General features: G+C 61.3%; 1 protein-coding gene across 3 annotated transcripts in view; it reads left to right on the forward strand.

Moving 5' to 3' along the window:
* Positions 1 to 17,936, forward strand: part of FRMD5 (FERM domain containing 5) — a 76,723-nt gene extending 58,787 nt beyond the window's left edge. For 2 of the 3 annotated variants that reach the window (XM_068410280.1, XM_068410281.1), the window contains 10 exons: positions 2,718 to 2,815; positions 3,700 to 3,823; positions 4,806 to 4,893; positions 6,724 to 6,812; positions 7,513 to 7,576; positions 8,214 to 8,305; positions 10,000 to 10,074; positions 10,738 to 10,806; positions 10,901 to 11,007; positions 15,055 to 17,936. In XM_068410280.1, coding sequence (XP_068266381.1) covers positions 2,718 to 2,815; positions 3,700 to 3,823; positions 4,806 to 4,893; positions 6,724 to 6,812; positions 7,513 to 7,576; positions 8,214 to 8,305; positions 10,000 to 10,074; positions 10,738 to 10,806; positions 10,901 to 11,007; positions 15,055 to 15,641 — 1,393 coding nt within the window. In that variant the 3' untranslated portion in view covers positions 15,642 to 17,936. The remainder of the gene's footprint in view (positions 1 to 2,717; positions 2,816 to 3,699; positions 3,824 to 4,805; positions 4,894 to 6,723; positions 6,813 to 7,512; positions 7,577 to 8,213; positions 8,306 to 9,999; positions 10,075 to 10,737; positions 10,807 to 10,900; positions 11,008 to 15,054) is intronic. The other variant, XM_068410282.1, reaches the window with a different exon arrangement.
* The last annotated feature ends 465 nt before the right edge of the window (positions 17,937 to 18,401 follow it).

Genomic DNA, 18,401 nt, shown 5'->3' on the forward strand with positions numbered 1-18,401 from the left:
GGCCACACAGCCCATTTTCTGTGTCTGCTGATGCTGCTTCTGAACCTGCTGCTGGTGCCGCTGCCTGAGCCCACCCTCAGCTCGGGCTGTCATTCTGTGTTCTTGGTCTGTCGGGAGGGGTTTGAGTGTCTCCAGCGCCCTTGATGTCCCCTGGAAGTAATTAGCCCCGTCCCGTTTACGTAAGGGGCGTGAATGCTCTGGGAGAAACGGGTGATAAACCACGATGCAGCAACTTGACGGCGCCTCTCTCGAGTTTCTATCTTTAGGGGCTCTTCGTGCCGCTCTTCCTGCCAGGAGGAAGGAGTGAAGAGCACTCGCAGCAGCTCTGGGAAACAAGCTGGGGCTGTGGATCTGCGGGGCCCGACAGCCCGGGAGCAGAGGGTTGGGTCTCTGCCTGGGGCAGCTGGGCCTTTGCCAAAGGTTCTGCATTTTCCCCTGGGACCTTTTGCCGTTATTGCTGCAGATAATTCTTTAGTTGCTTTTGCAAGGGGTTTGCTGGGGAGAAGGTGATAAAAACGGTGCGGGGCGGGTGCAGGCAGGCTGGAGGGAGCATGCCAGGGGCACGGAGCGCTGCCGTGGCGTGGGCACCCACCGTCCCCCACCAGCACGTGTCAGTGGTGTTCCCGTTGAGGCTGCAAGGTCCCTTGCCAGCCCTGCGCCCAGGAGAGGGCTTGGGGTTTGCCATCAGGGTGCTTTGGCTGGTCAGCGGACTGGCACCTTTTGGGCAGCAGCTCCTGCTTACCAGCTGCCCTCTTCCAATGTCCTGCAGAGACCAGGGGCAGCTCATGTAGGGACCTCTCCTCTCCTCCGGCCCCAGGGATGGAGGCAGGCCAGCTGCCTGCTCTGTGTCTACCCCAAAACACCTTCAGTTCCCCTTTACCCTCTGTTGTATTGTGGGGAAAAGTTGCTGCTTCTTAAAGGCATCCAAAACTTTATGGTGAAAACCAGAGAGAAGTAAACACTGAGTAAAGGGCTGGCAGCCTTCCCGCGATGCTGAAGCAGCCCAGCCCAGCCCTGCTGCCACCAGAGCTCCGGAGCACCCACCAGCTCTGCCCGGGGAGGGCAGCAGGGCCCCGGCCGGGCGCTGGGATGCTGCTGCTGCCTTCGCCCTGGCTGCCCTTACCCATTCCCCATGAGTAGCTGGGGTCTGTGCTAAGCGCGTGGAGAATTAAGCAGGCTTACTGCTAGAGCTAAATATACTCCAGGATTTAATTCTTGGGATTTTGGGTCTCTTTCTGCGGGCAGCGAACGAGAGAGGATGTCTGGGCTTTTGCAGCGTGTTTGGAATGTACCTGGGCTCAGCTTTTTGCTTCAGTTTTGCATTAGTGATACCTGTATTTTTGCTGGACAGATCAGTTAGAGGATGGTGAGGTGTTTCAGAAACTTTCTGGAGTTTGGTTTCCCCATGATAACGTACGACACTGATGAAAGCTTTGCTTGTGTTTCACAGAAGGACCCAAAAACAAAAAATCCCTTAAGATGTGATTTGGGAGCCTGGGAAAGTTCAAGTTCTTCAGGGTCTGGTGTAGAGGGGCGATGCAGATGAGGAGGAAGGCTCTTGTGGAGAGCCCTGTGCCCCCTCGCTGGGCCTGGTTTGAGGTGTGTTCATGTCCAGCTGCAGGCAGCTGCCTTGGATAAGACTGAGGTGGGTTTTGGACAGGCACGTTTTAGGGGACCCGCTCGAGGTGTGCCTGCACCTGCAGCTGAAACCTGGGCTGAAAATCCGCTTTCCTCTGGACCGAGTACACTTTAATATCTGGATTTCTCTTTAATATCTTTTATCTGTGAAAATTAGTGGTTTATCTCATGATAAATACAGACTTGAGAAATGAAGCGTGACAGAGATATTGCAGAGTGCAGGTCTGAGTATTTAAACACATTTCCCAGCTCCCCAGTTCCCATTTTGCTCCTTCACTCTGTCACTTTTACCATCAAAAGGTTTTCCCAAACACGTTGCCACGTGACTCAGCCCAGACTGTCACTTAGGCTTAAACTCATTCAAATATGTGATTTTCCAGCGTAGTTTATATTTTCACTGGGCTTTGGGGCATGGAGATGGGCGAGCGCAGGAGGCAGCTCGCTCTGGGTGGGGTGGTGAGCACGGAGAGGGCAGGGGGTGCGTACGCAGAGACCTGGAGGGTGCAGAAAGTTGGGGAAGGAGAAAAATCACCTTATGGGGAGGCTGAGCAGTGGGCAGGGATGCAGGACTGGGATGCAGGATGGCAGGACCAGAGCATCGTCCCTGGGCGCCTGGGCTGGGGCGGTTGCATCGCGTTGGGCATCGCTCCCCGAACCAGGGTGAAGCATGGCGGGGAGCACCGGGGCTGGCAGGCGGGAGGGACCAGCAGCCCTTGGCTGTGGGCTCCCTCCCTTCGTGTCCTCCCTGCTGGGACCGCGCGGCCGAGGGTCTCTGCGCCGAGGGAGCTCTGGGCCAGCAGCTCTGCCGCGCTGCGGGGAGCTGGGGCGGTGGAGCCCTCATCAGCCCAGCGCCGTGCCCCCGTCCCCGCGGGCTGGAGCGGGGCTGGGACAGCCCCTGCCCCGGGGAGCTGCCCGGTGATTAGCACTGGTTCACTCCTAGCAAGCGTCATGTCTTAGAAATGGGCTGCTCGGAGAGAAGTGTTAGTGCAAGTGTCTGGTGGCAGATATTCCACATCTAAATTGCCTGTTTAGGTAATTTAAACTTTGCTTAATAAATGGACTCTCTCGTCTGTCCTCAGGTATTTAGTCTTCCTGCAGATCAAAAGGGATCTCTACCACGGCCGCCTCCTCTGCAAGACGTCGGATGCTGCTTTGCTGGCCGCCTATATCCTTCAGGGTAATGCTTTGTGACAAGATAAATTTGCTTTTCATGCTAAGTCCTGATTACATTATTGCACTTACAACAGATCACTGCACCCAGAATACAAATGTCATCCCGCTCGTGCTTCAAGACTGTGCTTGTGCTGTGCGGTGCTGGGCTAGTGGAGGGTGGTGCTGGGCTAGCGGGGGGTGAGGATCGCTGGTGGGGTCTCTGGTCCATCCTCCTGCCTGCCCTGCCCGCAGTGCCAAGGTGGTGTATGGCCATTATTAATGTCAACTGTGCGACGGAGCAGGACAATACCCTGGGCTGCATCCCCAGCAGCGTGGCCAGCAGGGCGAGGGGGGGGATCCTGCCCCTCTGCTCCGCTCTCCTGAGACCCCCCCTGCAGTGCTGCGTCCAGCTCTGGGGCCCCAACAGAAGAAGGACACGGAGCTGTTGGAGCGAGTCCAGAGGAGGCCACGGAGATGCTCCGAGGGCTGGAGCCCCTCTGCTCTGGCGACAGGCTGAGAGAGCTGGGGCTGTTCAGCCTGGAGAAGAGAAGGCTCCGGGGAGACCTTCTAGCACCTTCCAGTGCCTGAAGGGGCTACAGGAAAGCTGGAGAGGGGCTTTGTACAAGGGCAAATAGTGACAGGACGAGGGGGAACAGTTTTAAACTGAAAGAGGGGAGATTGAGATGAGATGTGAGGAGGAAATTCTTTGCTGTGCGGGTGGTGAAACCCTGGCCCAATTAATTGGGCGCAGTTAATGCCTTACAAAGGATCCCTCCTGCTGGGGAGGGTCGGAGCAGCGTCCCCGGGGTGCCCCGAGCCCTGACCCTGCCAGGCCGGTGCTGCCGGGGTGGGGATGACGCTGCGGTCTGGGCTGTGCTGCTGCTCCTGACCAGTTCTGTCTCCCACCAGCCGAGATCGGGGACTACGACCCGGGGAAGCACCCCGAAGGCTACAGCTCCAAGTTCCAGTTCTTCCCCAAACACTCGGAGAAGCTGGAGAGGAAAATTGCGGAGATCCACAAGTCGGAGCTGAGGTAGGGCCGGCGCTGCTGGGGGGGTTACTGGTGCTCGGCTGGTTTTTATCCCTGTTTGGGGTTTTTGGTCGTGCCGTGGGGTGAGCACTCACCGCTTGGGTCTGTCAGACCCAGCTGAGAGGCAGCAGGGCTCCTGGCAGCGTTGGTGGCAGCAGGGATGCGGAGCAGGGCAGGCTTGGGGAAGGCAGGTGGTTAGGGGGTGTAGAGGCATCACAGCAAACACCCCACGAGAGGAGCGTGACCGAGCGGCCAAGGACAAGCTGCAGAAAGTGCAGACAAATAAAAAAACACACCAGCAACTCAGCAGTCCAGTCCTGCTGCAAAATCAGCCCCGATCCCTCCTGCCCCAGGGAGGTTTTCTCCTGCTCCTGGCTGTTGGCTCAGCTAGCGCAGCCTGGGGGATCCCTGGTCTTCCCCAGTGGGACGGGGACAGTGACCAACCCCCCCGAGATACCCTCCTGCCATCTCCCCTCCTGCCTTTGCCCTGCTTGGGAGTCACGAGGTGTGAGAGACCGTCAGCAGCGCCCCGTCCCCCCATGGCACTGACGGGGCCTCCAGGGCCACGTCCCGACCGGGCAGCCCCGTGCTGGTCCCCGGGCAGGATGGGGGGTGGCTTTTAACCCCCCAGAACCCTGTCATTACGTGGGCTGCTGCCCTCTGCCCAGCTACCTCCCCTTTCCTCCCCGCTGAAGAAATGCCTGCGCTGCATGTAGGAAGTTCAACCCTAAATTTTGCAGATGCTCCTGAATTTGGGTCCTTGCTGGTGCTGCTGGTTCAGCGCGTCTCCTGCTGGGTCCAGCTGGCAGGAGGAGGGCTGGGTGTCAGCTCTGGTCTCCTGCAGATTGACTGTGCTGACGAGTGTAACGGGAATATGCCGTGGCTGGTGCCTCTCGTCGTTAGCAGAAGCCCCGTAGCCGAGGGCTGACTGTCACGTTCGTGGCTCCCATGGAATAGCCTTTTTTTCCTGTTTTCCCTCCCGTAGTGGGCAGACACCAGCTACTTCAGAGCTGAATTTCCTCAGGAAAGCCCAGACTCTGGAGACCTACGGGGTTGACCCACACCCCTGCAAGGTAAAACAGTTTTGTGAACACCATCCCTCGCTCCAGCTGGTAACACGCTGCAGAGGTACCAGTGACCAGTCCCAAGCGCAGCCCTTTGTCCCCTGCCCGCGGGCTGTGGCGGGGCAGAGCCGTGGTGCGTGGGACGTGCTGGAGCCAGCGGCCCCCCCAGCCTGTGCACAGAGGGGAGCGGGGAGGGGGGACTGCAGAAGCCTTTAGGGGAGCTGTAAGAAAGCGGTTTCACACGCAGACAGCTACAAAAGACAGCGGCCACCCATCTTCTGCTGGAGCGTGTCATCTGGGGTGGGAGCAGGGTGAGGAACGCGTCTGAGGAACCACCACGTGTTGACCTGCCAGAGACAGCCCATTGCTCTGCCCTCCCCTGGCCAGTGATCCCCTTTGCTGTTGAAGTGCCCTTTACTGACTGTGGGTGTCATTGCTGTTGGGTCCCTCTGATCCCTTATAATCCCATCGGACGCAGATGGATGCGGGATGCAAAGCAGACGGGGAATTCTGCATCCCCAGCCCCTGTCCAGCCTCTGCGCCCCCAGCTCCCGTCCCCCAGCGCGGGGGGTCCGGACCCACCAGGACGGTACATCCCTCTGCCGAGACCCTTTCCCAAAGATTTTCCCAGGTTTGGGAAAGAGCCAAAGCGCTTTGGGCAGCCCGAGACCTGCACTGCGGGAGCTGCTGCCGGGCCGGTGCGTTACCCACGGGCTGGTTTCTGCACAGGAATGTTCCTCCGTGAGACAGAGCTGCTGCACCTTGGGCACGAGGAGTTTGGGGGTTCACGTCTTGCCTTGGGCAGGGCATTGAGTTGAGGTTCAGGGCTCTCTGCTTTTGGCCATTCACCTTGGATACATTAAGATGGATTTTTTATATAATCTGGACTTAAAACCCATTTGTTCTCTGCTCAAATTCACATGTCTCATCACGACACTGGCTCCCTGCCATCCCTGCACCGCGATCCAGCGTCCCAGGGTGGAAAGCAGACAGCAGAGAAGGTGTCTTGGCTCTTGATTAAGCCAGAGAAGGGCACAACTGGGAGCAGAGGGGGAGAATTGTACCCCTGAGCTGGGAACACCCTGGGCACGGGACGTCCCCGCGGCGAGCAGAGCTGCCCCGCCGATGCTCTGTGTCTGCTCATCGCTGGGATGCCCCGTGCCACGCTTTCCCCCGAGAAAACATTGCAGACACCAAGCGGGCATCACTGTTCTGTCACTGCCCCTGTGAAATTCCTTGCCTGCTTTTCCTGCCCAACGCACAGGAATCCCGAGCCTGGCACACACCTTCCCTTCACTGGGCGTCCTCCGAAAGCCGCCTGGGCGTCTGCCGGCCGAATAAAAGTCAGGGCGAATCCAACAGTTGCTGATCAGCCGCAGCTGCATCATAATATTGTTAAAATTCAGCATCTCTGTGCGCACCAGTGCAGTTAATGATCGCTTCCCTCGAGTCTAGACATTATGATTAAGTTAAACTGCTGCCTTGCTCCGTCCATGACACTAATTACTGGTTTTAAACCGTCTCGGTGCCGCCCAGCTGCACTGGCTGTGCAGGGCTCGGAGGGAGTCAACTGTGACGGGTTTTACCATTTTCTGGCTTAATTATTAGTGAGAGGGCTGGCGGGGCATCGCCCCCGCTGTGTGCCCCCCCTGAGCGGTGGGACCGCGGGAGCTGGGAGCTGCGGTGAGGCTCCTCCTCGGTCGTGCTGCTGGCCCCGTTGTTTGGCTGCGGGTTTTGGTGCGGGGCGCTGGGGTCCGGGTGAAGCTGGACAGGTCGCCGAGGGCGGTGGGCTTGGCGGGCTCGGCAGCGTTGTGCTGAGGTGCTGCTGTTTCCTTCCAGGACGTGTCGGGGAACGCGGCGTTTTTGGCCTTCACTCCCTTCGGTTTTGTTGTGCTGCAGGGGAACAAGAGGGTTCACTTCATCAAGTGGTGAGTTCCCCCCCCGCCAGCATTGCCCGCGGTGCCCGGCTCACTCCTGCTCGCTCAGCCCTGGGGCGTGCGGGGGGCTGCGGGGCAGGGGCAGGGGGAGCCCCGCGTCCCCCCAGGGTGTTCGGGGATGCTCAGGGGAGCTCCCACAGAGGGGGCATGTGGGGATCTCAGTGCTGGGTGCTCACACCGCACTGGGGCAGGGGCGATGTGCCAGTACGGGATGGTGGTCAGCGCACCCAGTGCCCACGTCTGAGCTGGGACGGGGTCTGAGCAGAGGACACGGAGTCTGTTGCCCCCAGGCTGCTTGTTTTCTGCATTTGTCAACATTAACCTGCACCACCCATGTGTTGGCCGAGTCCCCCGAAAGCCCCCCCAGCCCCTCTGAACCCAGTCGCGTTGTCCCTCGGTCCTTGCTGTGTCCCAGATTTCGGCCGGTGGCATTGCCACTGACGAGGTCCCCAGTGATGCTCAGCTTCACCCCAGGGCATCCCCCTTCCCAGCTGCTGGTCCCTGAGCTGGGGCTCCTCTCACCACCCCGTGGCACCTCCCAGGGGTCCCGAGGCTGCCCCGCTGCCCCCCCAAAGCACCAGCCCACAACCGGCACCTCCCGGCAAGCGCGTTGGCCGGGGCCGTGCCGTGAGCCAGCCGGGCTGCCCCGCGCTCCGCGCAGCCCCTCACCTGCCCGGCCTTCTCCTTTCAGGAACGAGGTGACCAAAATGAAGTTCGAAGGGAAGACTTTCTATCTGTACGTAAGTCAGAAGGAGGTGAGTGCTTTCCCCAGCACCCCCCTGGTGACCCTCTGTGGGCGTTAGAGCCTGCGGACGCCGGGTGAGCCCCAGGCTGTGCCGGGGAACCTGCTCTGGCAGGGCTTGGGCTGGATGATCTCCAGAGGTGCCTTCCCACCCCAGCCAGGCTGGGAGTCTGTGTGATTCTGCGGTGAGAGCTCTGCCCTCAGCACCAGCCTGGGACCTCCTGCAGCTGCTCGCTGTGCCTGCCCACAGCGGCCACACGCTGCCGTTGGGGTTATCATGGTTATATATAGATATATATATACACACACACCCCCCCCATCCCACTGGGTCAGCCCTGGTTAGTGAAACCAGCCTGAAAACCTCTGGCTGAAGCTGGCTCCCATGCAAGCCATCAGCATGATTTTTTTAGAAACACATATTTCTGGACACTCAAAGAGGCAGGCGGGCGGGAGGAGGAGGGTGACAGGTCGCGGCTGCCCATCCCCGGTGCGAGGTGCCGTGCCGGGGCGCTGGCCGGTGCTCCAACGTCTCCCCGTGTCCTGAGCAGCTCTCGGGGAGGATCAGCCCCGTGTCACCGCCGCTCGCCACCTCTGTCCACTCTGGCACCGCTCACCCGTTCCCCTGCCCACTCCTTGTCGTTCTCCTTTAGGAAAAGAAAATCGTTCTCACGTACTTTGCCCCGACGCCAGAAGCCTGCAAGCACCTCTGGAAGTGCGGGATAGAGAACCAGGCGTTCTACAAGTGAGTGCCAGGCGTGTTTGGGCATTTTCCCTGTTAATGGCAGCTCGTCTGGCACCGGTTAATTATTCATGGGAAACATTCAAGGGCCTGGGGAGGTGAGGTGCAGTCTGGGCTCCAGCCACGAGCCTGCACAGCTGGGTCGGTGGCTCAAGGGACCATCCTTGACCGTATCTTGACCACAGGACAAGAGGACACAGCCTCAAGCTTGGCCAGGGGAGGGTCAGGGTGGACATCAGGAAGCATTTCTTCTCAGCAAGGGTCATTAGCCATTGGAAGGGGCTGCCCAGGGAGGTGGGGGAGTCACCATGTCTGGAGGGGTTTAAGCAAAGCCTGGACATGGCCCTTAGTGCCCTGGTCTAGTTGCCATGGTGGTGTGAGGGCAATGGTTGGACTCGATGAGCCCAGAGGGCTCTTCCAACCTCATTGATTCTGGGATTCTGTGATCCCTGCAGCCTCCTCGCTCTGGGGTCCTCCGGGCTGGTGGTGGGAGCTCCTGTCTGGGTGGGACAGGGAGGGTTGTCCCCCTCCCCAGGAGCTCTTGGCTCCCTGGTTCATGGCAATCGAGGCAGCTTTCTGCTGATGGCTGCTGTGGAAGGGCTGTCACCCCAACAGGAGGGGTCATGGACTGGCCTGTGCCCAAAAACCAGGGAGGTGCCAGGGGGAACTGGTCAGTTTGACCCTCCTGCTCGTGCTGTAGGTAAAACCAGCCAGTTTTGTGCTTTGTGATGGGTTTTATTTTAATCAGCGAGATGCGAGATAGAGCGTGTGCTGTGTTCTCCGTGGGAATGCTGCAATCAGCAGGTCTCATTTCTCATTCTATTAACACGAAATGAAATTGCAATATTGCTTTACAAATCTTTTTATGATTAATCACGCCAGTAAATTACCGCTGGATTAAGCACCCGGTGGAGTGGACTGAGGGCTCGGACGAGGTGCTGCTGGGCTCCTCCCGGGGCGAGGGAGGGGCTACCCCGGGATGAGGAGGGGACAGGACGGTCCCTCACGGTGGTTTTACCCACTGCTGGCCAGACTGACCCTGGTGGGTGCCATCCTGCCTGGGACGGGTGATTCCTGCACCCTGGGCTGGTGCCATCCTGCCTGGGACGGGTGATTCCTGCACCCTGGGCTGGTGCCATCCTGCCTGGGACGGGTGATTCCTGCACTCTGGGCTGGTGCCATCCTGCCTGGGACGGGTGATTCCTGCACCCTGGGCTGGTGCCATCCTGCCTGGGATGGGTGATTCCTGCACCCCGGGCTGGTGCCATCCTGCCTGGGATGGGTGATTCCTGCACCCCTGCGGTGCAGAGGTCATGGCGAGGGTTTTAGTCCCCCTGGAGAGCATCAGCCTCGTGCAGCTCCTGCATGCTGGTGGCCCCCGGGGACCTGGCATGAGCTGCAGCCCCAGACCGCTCCAGCCTCCGGGGAAGCCGTTGGCAGCGGGTCAGTCTAGGATCCTGGGCACAGGCTGGGCAACGCTCCCGCTGCCAGCGGAGAGGTGCTGTGCTGGCAGAGAGGGCTGCGGGGTGATGCCACGATGGTCTGGGTGCTCATGTCCTGCCAACCAGTGCCACCCCACCGCTGCCGGCAGCTTGTTTGGTTCCTGGTGGCGTTTCGCATCTCCAGGGCTTTGCTCTGGTCGTACCCCACCCCGCCGGTGCCGCAGGGCGCTCACGCAGCTCTCGGTGCCGTTGCAGGTTGGAGAAGTCGAGCCAGGTCCGGACGGTGTCCAGCAGCAACCTGTTCTTCAAGGGGAGCCGGTTCCGGTACAGGTAAATAACAGCAGCAGGGGCTGTGTGTGTGTTGGGGTGCTCCCTTGGATGGGCTGGGGGGAGCAGGTCAGGGCTGGGGGGAGCAGGTCGGGGCTGGGGGGAGCAGGTCGGGGCTGGGGGGAGCTTCCCAAGGGCCCTCCTGGTACCATCACCGCTCCTTTCTCTGCTCAAATCTGCCATCCCTGTCCCCAGCCCCAGAACTGCAGGTTTTTGGAGGGACAGGCGTGGAGGAGGGGACAGGATGGAGCTTTGGGGTTTGTTTTTTTGAGAACAAGGAGCGAAACGAATCGCTGCAATTCCTAAATGCTGGGGGGTGTTGCTCCTCCCTGGCCCTGGGACCCCGTATCCCTGCACGACGAGAGACCCCAGCGCGTCCCCAGCTGCGAGGTGCAGGATGCTGGCACGGGAGGGCTCAGGCACCCGTGGCGTGTCCCTCCCCAGAGGGGAGGTGACCCCACGGTGTCCAGCCCCAGGAGAAGCAGGGAAACGTGGCAGCAGAGGTGTCAGCCCAGCCTTGCCCTGCTCTTGCCATCACCCCCACTTCCAGCAAATATGGAGCCGTGGGCAGAGCCCCCCCGTACGGGCCCGTGTGGTGGGGAGGGGGCTGTGCCAGGGGGGGTTCACGGCTCAGTGCTCATGGCTGCTCTTCTTGAACCCCTGCAGTGGCCGCGTTGCGAAGGAGGTGATGGAGTCCAGCGCCAAGATCAAGAGGGAGCCCCCGGAGATTCACCGGTAAGAGCCCGGCGGCAGCGGCGTGGCGTGGTGCAGCCTCCCGGCGCTCCGGCACCCCCCGGGGCTCTGACGCCGCCCCGGTTCTCGTCCGCAGGGCCGGGCTGGTGCCGAGCCGGAGCTGCCCGTCCATCACACACGGCCCCCGGCTGAGCAGTGTGCCCCGCACCCGGAGGAGAGCCGTGCACATCTCCATCATGGAAGGTAGGCGCGGGCGGCTCGCGGGGGGCACCGGGGACAAGCACACGTGCGCCCACGCACACACTGTGCCCACGCACACACGAGAAGCAGGCACTCACCACCTGGCTTTTGCAGCCCCTGATGGCTGGTGTGAGGACGCCGGGGCAGGGATGGGCCCCGACGTGTCCCCAGGGTCTCACAAGGCTCCGCACACCCCATGTTGCTCCTGCGGCTCGGGGCCGTTGGTGGCTGAGCGCAGGCGACGCGGAGGACGGCTGTGGGACAGGAGTGTCCAGTGGAGGAGAACTGCTCAGCAGTGCTGGGTCAGACTGAACTGGAACCAGAGCAGAAGGCGCCGGGGTGCCCTGGTAGGGAGCTCCCGGGAGGAGCTGAGCCCTGCTCCTGAGCTTCCCCCCAGCCCCGTCCCTCGCTCTGCTCTGCCCATGCAGGGTCCCAGCAGGGCTGGCGGCACTGGGAGCTGCCAGGCTCTGCCCCTGTGCAGGATCAGCTGCTCTGCAAAGAACTTGTCACCCCCTGGGAGCTGCTCCTGGGTGGCCGGTGGCCACCGCCGATGGCTTGCCAGGCCGGAGCGCTGGGCCAGCCTGCGTCGGGGAGGCTGGTGCCCCTGTGCCCGGGGCTGGGGCTGTGTGGGGATGGGATGTACCAGGAAGGAGGGTTGGCAGAGGACAAACTGGGACCAGCCCTGGAGCTGCCCCGCGGGGCTGGGGACAGCGCTGGGGCTGGGGCTGTGCCACAGTCACCAGTGATGGCAGGGTCTGGCTCCCGGGGACACGGGGGTGACGCAGAGCAGGGTGTGTGGTGGGTGCTGAGGGGGTGAGTCGGATGCGCAGAAATTTGGAAAACGGAGGGGACAAGGGCCCAGGGACAGCAGGGAGCGTGGGGCCGGGGTGGGGGCACCCTGCGGGGCCAGCCCGTGCCCTGGCACAGCCGCACCGATCCTGCTGCCTGGGCTGCGGGCAGGGACAGGGTGCGGGGACGCTGCCTGCCCGCGGGGACGGGCCCCTCGGAGCGGGGGGGGTTCATTTCCAGGGAGGGAGCCCGGGGCTGACGTCGGCGCTGATTTTGGGGGCAGGAGCGTGCCTGGCAGCTGCCAGACAGGGTCACCAGTTAAATGTGAGCACCCTCTCCCCCCCGCCCACGTGCCGTTGCGAAGCGGCCAGAGCATTAAATAGCCTCCCACGATAAACGACCCCGAGCTGGCACAGGCTCCCCGCACCACCCCTGCCCCGGCAGCCCCCGCCCTGCCGCCAGCTGCTTTCCTTCGCTCTCACTTCAGCTCGGTCCTGGGGAAATGCAGGAGCCCAAAATAGCCCCGACCCTGGGCTTGCGTCAGCCGCGCCGCGGGCGAGCGGCCGTCCCCGCTCCCACCGCAGCCCCAGTGGGTGCCCGGTGCCGCGGGCCGGCCCACGCCGCCATGGTGAAGTGCCTGGTAAAGATTAAAACCAAAGTCAGCGTCCACCTGCGGCTCATCAACCACTGCTGCCGGGAGGTGCGGGTCCGCGTGCTGGCCCTGGGGCCGCGGCTGCTGGCCCGCGCGCTGGGGGCTCTGCCGCTCCTCCCCGCTCTGCCCGGCCTCGGCCGCGACGCTCCGCGTGGCCCCGGGGATGTGCCCACACCAGGTAACGCCGTGCCGCTGGGCTGCACGGGGTCTGGGGTCTCACCCGGAGGGATCCCCGTGGGCTCCCCCTGACCGCAGCCCCAGGCGGGTGTAGGGTGTGGGGATGTCGGGTGCGGGACGTGCGCTGCGGGGCGCGGGCTGGGGTCTCCGTGCTGGCTGGACCCTGGGTCGTTAGTGCCATGAAGCAGCTCCAGTTTCGGGGCCGGACCCAGCTCTCCCCGGGTTCTCTGGCTTCTTACATCCATCCTGTGGAGCGAGCTGGTGGCAGGAAGGTTTGGGTCTGGGGGGAGCAGCACCGCTCTCACTGCAGTGGTGAGCAGGGGACCCCATCGGCTGCCCGCCCCGGGGGGTGCCCACCCCGCTGGGGGTGCAGCAAGGGAGGGGATGTCCCCATGAGCTTTGTGACACCCCAGCAGACAGAGCTCTCGGGGTGAGGACACGTCGGTTCCCCCGCTGTGGTCGTCGCCTGGGCTGCCCCTCGCGCTCGGTGCCCGCGGCAGCACCCGCGTTAAGCCGGGATGGATCCGGAGGCATCTGGGGAGGATTTACAGCAGGAGGCTGCAAAGCCCCGGGGAATGCAGGCGGGACGGGCTGCGGGCTCCTCGCTGCACCCTGCAGCAGCGTGGGGCCAGGGCACCCGGTGACACCGTGCCGTGGTGCTTGGGTGCACTGTGCCCCTCACAGCCAGGTGGCACCGGGGACCCGCTGGTCCCAGCCACCACCACCTCCAGACACCATCCCTGACGCACGGGAGGCTGCGGTGGCACGGTGCCCCGTCGCCTGCCCCGCTTGCTGTGAGAGCTGCAAGGACCAAGCCCCACATTTGTGGGGTTTCTGGGAGGGAGGGGTTGTGATGGGGGCGGCTGGGGGGGAGAGGAGCTCCCCTCGTCCTGCCCGATGTGCCCAGCCTTGGCGCGAGGGGCAGCCTGCCCGGCTCTGCGCTGGGCTGGCCCACGGCTCGCCCTGCGCCTCTCGCTCCTCCGTGTGCCTCAGGGGGTGTAAAACACTTTATTTTTGGTAGTGAATCAATAGAAATCGGAGGCGTCAGTGACTCCAGTGTGACTCCAGGCCCTGGGCAGCCTGCTTGGCACGGGATGGGGCTGTGGCTCCTGGCGTGTCCCGTGGCCGGGCAGGCGCAGCCCCCGCGGCCGCCCGTGTCCTCCCGGGGGGTCTGAATCCCCACCCCGGGCGGGCGGGTGCTGGTCCCGGGGCCATGCTGCGCGTGGGGCTCCGGCTCGGCCGGGACCCCACTGTGCCCTTCGGCGTGCGGGGGTCTGGGGGGGCTCGGCTGTCACCACGGCGCCGGGGGAGAGCTCACCTCCCGTCCCCGGCTCGGGGCCAGCAGGGACCCACCAGCTGCCCAGCGCGGACCCCTCGGGGTGCGTTTCTGCCCCCCAACCCCTCCCTGCACCCCCCACCGCAGCTACAGCCCAGGGACATGTCTGTGATGGGCTGACGACAAGCCCCGGCTGATGGCCAGCGGGTGACAGTGACAGGTCACGCGGGTGTTTGAGCGTCGCTGCTGCAGTCACGAGCCGCAGCGAAGGGGCTGCCAAGGGCTGCGGCTGCTGGCCCCGAGGGGCCAAGAACAACAACAAAAAACAGCCGGTGGGAGCTGTGCCCTGTCCCCGTGGGGGACACCGCCAGTACAGGCTGGAGAGCAGCTCTGCAGAGAAGGACCTGGGGGTTCTGGGGGACACCAAGTTCCCCATGAGCCAACAATGTGCCCTTGGGGCCAAGGCCAGTGGTGTCCTGGGGTGCGTGAGGAAGAGTGTGGGCAGCAGGTCGAGGGAGGTTCTCCTGCCCCTCTACACGGCCCTGGTGAGGCCACACCTGGAGTAACTGTGTGCAGTTCTGGGCCCCCCAGTTCAAGACAGACCAGGAGCTACTGGAGAGAGTCCAGCGGAGGGTACGGAGATGGTCAGAGGGCTGGAGCATCTCTGCTACGAGGAGAGGCTGAGGGAGCTGGGGCTGCTCAGCTGGAGAAGAGCAGACTGAGGGGGGATCTTATCAATGCTCACAGATACCTCAGGGGGGTGTCAAGGGGATGGGGCCAGACTCTTCTCAGTGGTGCCCAGTGACAGGACAAGGGGCAACGGGCACAAACTGAAACATGGGAAGTTCCATCTGAATGTGAGGAGGAACTTCTTTGCTGTGAGGGTGCCAGAGCCCTGGCACAGGCTGCGCAGGGAGGGGGGAGTCTCCTTCTCTGGAGATATTCAAACCCGCCTGGACGCGACCCTGTGCAACGTGCTCTGGGTGACCCTGCTTGGGCAGGGGTTGGGGTGGGTGATCTCCAGAGGCCCCTTCCAACCCCAACCAGTCCGTGACACCGGGCTGGGGGCAGCACCGGGTGAGGGGGGGTTCCAGCGGAGGGACCCCTCCCTCCACCCCACTGAGCATCTCCCTTCTCTCCCCTGCCGTCCCCCCAGGCCTGGAGTCCCTCCGTGACAGCGCCCACTCCACCCCGGTGCGCTCGGCCTCCCACGGCGACGCCTTCGTGGCCCCCGGCCGGAGCGGCCGCGCCGAGAGCTGCGAGCGGGTGGCCGTCATCGCCGACGAGAACTACAGCCCGGCGGACAGCGTGCTGCCCACGCCGGTGGCCGAGCACAGCCTGGAGCTGATGCTGCTCTCACGGCAGGCGAACGGGGCCCCGTGCAGCATCGAGGAGGAGAAGGAGTCGGAGGCCGGCACGCCGGCGGCGGCCGAGGCGGAGGAGGCGGGCGGCGAGCTGCGGGCCCTGTGCCCTGGCGCCGGCGGCCTGGGGGCGGCGCAGGCCGAACAGGTGAATAAGTTTGTTTTAAGTGTCCTCCGTTTGCTCCTTGTGACAGTTGGACTCCTCTTTGTTTTGCTCCTCCTCCTCATCGTCCTTACCGAGTCCGACCTTGACACTGCCTTTTTCCGTGATATCCGCCAGACCCCCGAGTTCGAGCAGTTCCATTACCAATACTTTTGTCCCCTCAGGCGATGGTTTGCCTGCAAAGTCCGCGCCGTGGTAAGCCTGCTCATTGACACCTGAAGGCTCGTGACTAGCCGGGGGCCTGGGGAGAGACCTGCCGCCGTCCTTCGGCACCCACCCTCACCCTCCCCTCCCGACCCAGAGCACAGCGCGGCCCAGGAGGCTGCCCGGGAGGAGCGGGGAGGGGGTGGGCGCAGCCCCCGGGGCCTCCTCCTGCCCGTGCTCCCACCCCCGGAGCCCGCACAACACTCCACCGTTTCAATTCCTACGACTCTGGAAGCACCGAGAGGGATTTGTTTTGTTCTTACCGCCCCGAGCAGCGCCCGGCGATGCGTCTTACGCAGGAGCTTTAGCACTGGTGCTACCGAGGGTTGATTTAAACACTCGTGTGCTGTGTTTAACCCGCCACTGTGCACACCACCGCCTCCCCGTCCCGCTTCGCAGCCACCCCCCCCCCGCTCACCGGAGCCTCCGAGGCGCAGCGGGACGATATCGGGGGATGTTTCACCCAGGGGGGTGTGAGCCGGCTCCCCACGGCGCAGCATCGCCCGGTGACCAGGAGCCCTCGCCCCGCTGCAGGCTCGGCCTTTCGCTGCTTTCCGAAGCCTTGAGGTGGCTCGGAGGGCCGGGAGGGCGCGGGCAGGCGAGAGCCCCCCAGGCACCCTCGGCCGAGCCTGGGCGCGCAGCCGGTGGTGACCGTGTCGGCTTTATTAGGAAGACCTTTAGCCTCCAGCAGTTGTACCTGTTTTGTACAAAACAAACAAAAAGAAAAAAAAAAGAAAAGAGACTGTTTCAACGTCTATTTTAACAACAAAACGCTATTTTGTTATCGAATCTAATCTTTTTTTACTGTACGGATTGGGTGAGCTGTACCAAGCGGCTCAGGCTGAGCAAATGGTTTAGGAGTAAACGCTTTTGTAGCCCGGACGCCTAACACCAGATTAACCCGTTGCTAGTTTTGAAGCAGAGAAAGGAGCTCTAGTTTTGTGACTTTCCTGAAGATAAAGAGGACGGGAGTGGAGGTGACACTGAACAAGCCAGTGGACAACCGTTAGACCCAGCTGTTGTGAAGCAAAAATCAATAAACCCGACTCATCGTACTCGTGACACACCCGCCGGGACGCCAGCGCCGGGGAAGCCGCAGTCGATTCACAAGGGAGCAATAAAAGCCACTTCTGTTGAGTTTGGGGTGAGGAGTTGGCCATACTTAACAGAACAAGGTGAACACAGGTGAGCAAGTTTTTTCTTTCATCTCAGGGAGAGATTTTTCCGTAAGCTGGGGCCATAACTGCAGTTTTAAGCAGCCTGATCTCCATGGTCTTGTCTCTGAGCATCCCACCGCCGGCTCCTGCCCGGTCCCGACCCGCTCAGCTGGCGCCTGGCGAAGGAGCGTGATGATGATGATGATGATGCTTGATCCGACACCACGAGTCAGCCAGACTCGGATCATTTGTCACTGCAATAACGAAAGGGGTCCCATTAACTGCTCTCTGCCGGGGGGATCAGACCGAAGCCGAGGACGCCGCGGCGGCCGCCCGCTTACAGCACAAGGGCTGAGGAGGGGCTCGCGTGCGGCCCCCGGCTCCCGAGCGGGCAGGAGACGCTGCGAGGAGACGGGAGGAGCGATTTGTATGTGATAATCCTGTTTTATGCAACACAAGCAAACCGAACTCTTAGTGTAGTGTTCCTACCTCAGTCTGTAGTTACTGGTGTTTCTATGCAGTGCGTGGTAGTCCCGAACCTGCCGTTTTTCGCCCCGGGTTGAAGATGCAGCGTTCCCTCCTCCTCCTCACCGCTGATGTACCGCGTGACGTCGTTAACAGCACAGCCCCGTCCGCCCCGTACACGGGATCATCCTTCCACACGGAGCCTCCGAGTAGGGCCCTTGGCACCTTCCACACTGGCTTACTCTAGACTAGCGCTGCCCGACCTCGGTTACCTCTGCAGTGTTCACCCAGCGTTTTACTGCAAAACCACAAGAACTGGTGATTTTTTTTCATTGTATGTTTTTCCTGTATGTTCCATATTACGTCTCGTGTTTCACTACCTGTTAGTTTTACCTGTCTTTATATTAAAATGTTGTTTCCATAGATTCTTATATCAGAAAAAAGTCATACTAGCATACTGCATCTTTAAGCAGTAGATGGTCAAATACCTGAAAATGTGAATTTCTTAGTTTTCATAAAAAAAAAAACAAACTAGGAATTAACCTTTCATGTGCCAAATACTGTAAGTTACATTTTTTCCTTCAAAAAGGTACCTTTTTCTACATATTCAATATCTTAGTTAGCATAAAATCATTGGTGCCATTAAAAGTATTTTTAAATTTAAATAAATATTTAAATATCATGAGAACCAGAGTTGGTATGAGCTTTGTACAGCATTTATGGTGTCGGGACCAATTATTTGACTTGAGTAAAAAAACTCAGCTCAAAACCCTCGAGGAATTTGGCCTTTTAGCAGCCCACTCACCCAGGTCACCAGGAGCCTCCCATGGCCTCGCCGCAACTGCGACACAAACCCCCCCCTTTCCTCCTGGTCCCCCAAGCTGCTGCACAAGCCCGGTCTGGCCGTGATGGTTGTCCAAGGACTTGCCCAGACGTGGGTACCTCCAGCTTTGCTTTATTGCCAGCTCCGAGCTGGGCCACCACCTCCGTGAATGGCAACTCAAAGAACCCGCACAGTTTCTATACTACATGAAGTCCAAAGCCTTTATTATTTCCATTTTAGTTCTCAAAACTCCTCATTTATTGAAGTCCATCACAATCCCTTGTCTCAGGTAAATTCTTCTTTTCTGGTTCCAATTCCTGTTCCAGTTTC

The sequence above is a fragment of the Nyctibius grandis genome, chromosome 11 (assembly GCF_013368605.1).
Source record: "Nyctibius grandis isolate bNycGra1 chromosome 11, bNycGra1.pri, whole genome shotgun sequence".
NCBI lineage: Eukaryota > Metazoa > Chordata > Aves > Nyctibiiformes > Nyctibiidae > Nyctibius > Nyctibius grandis.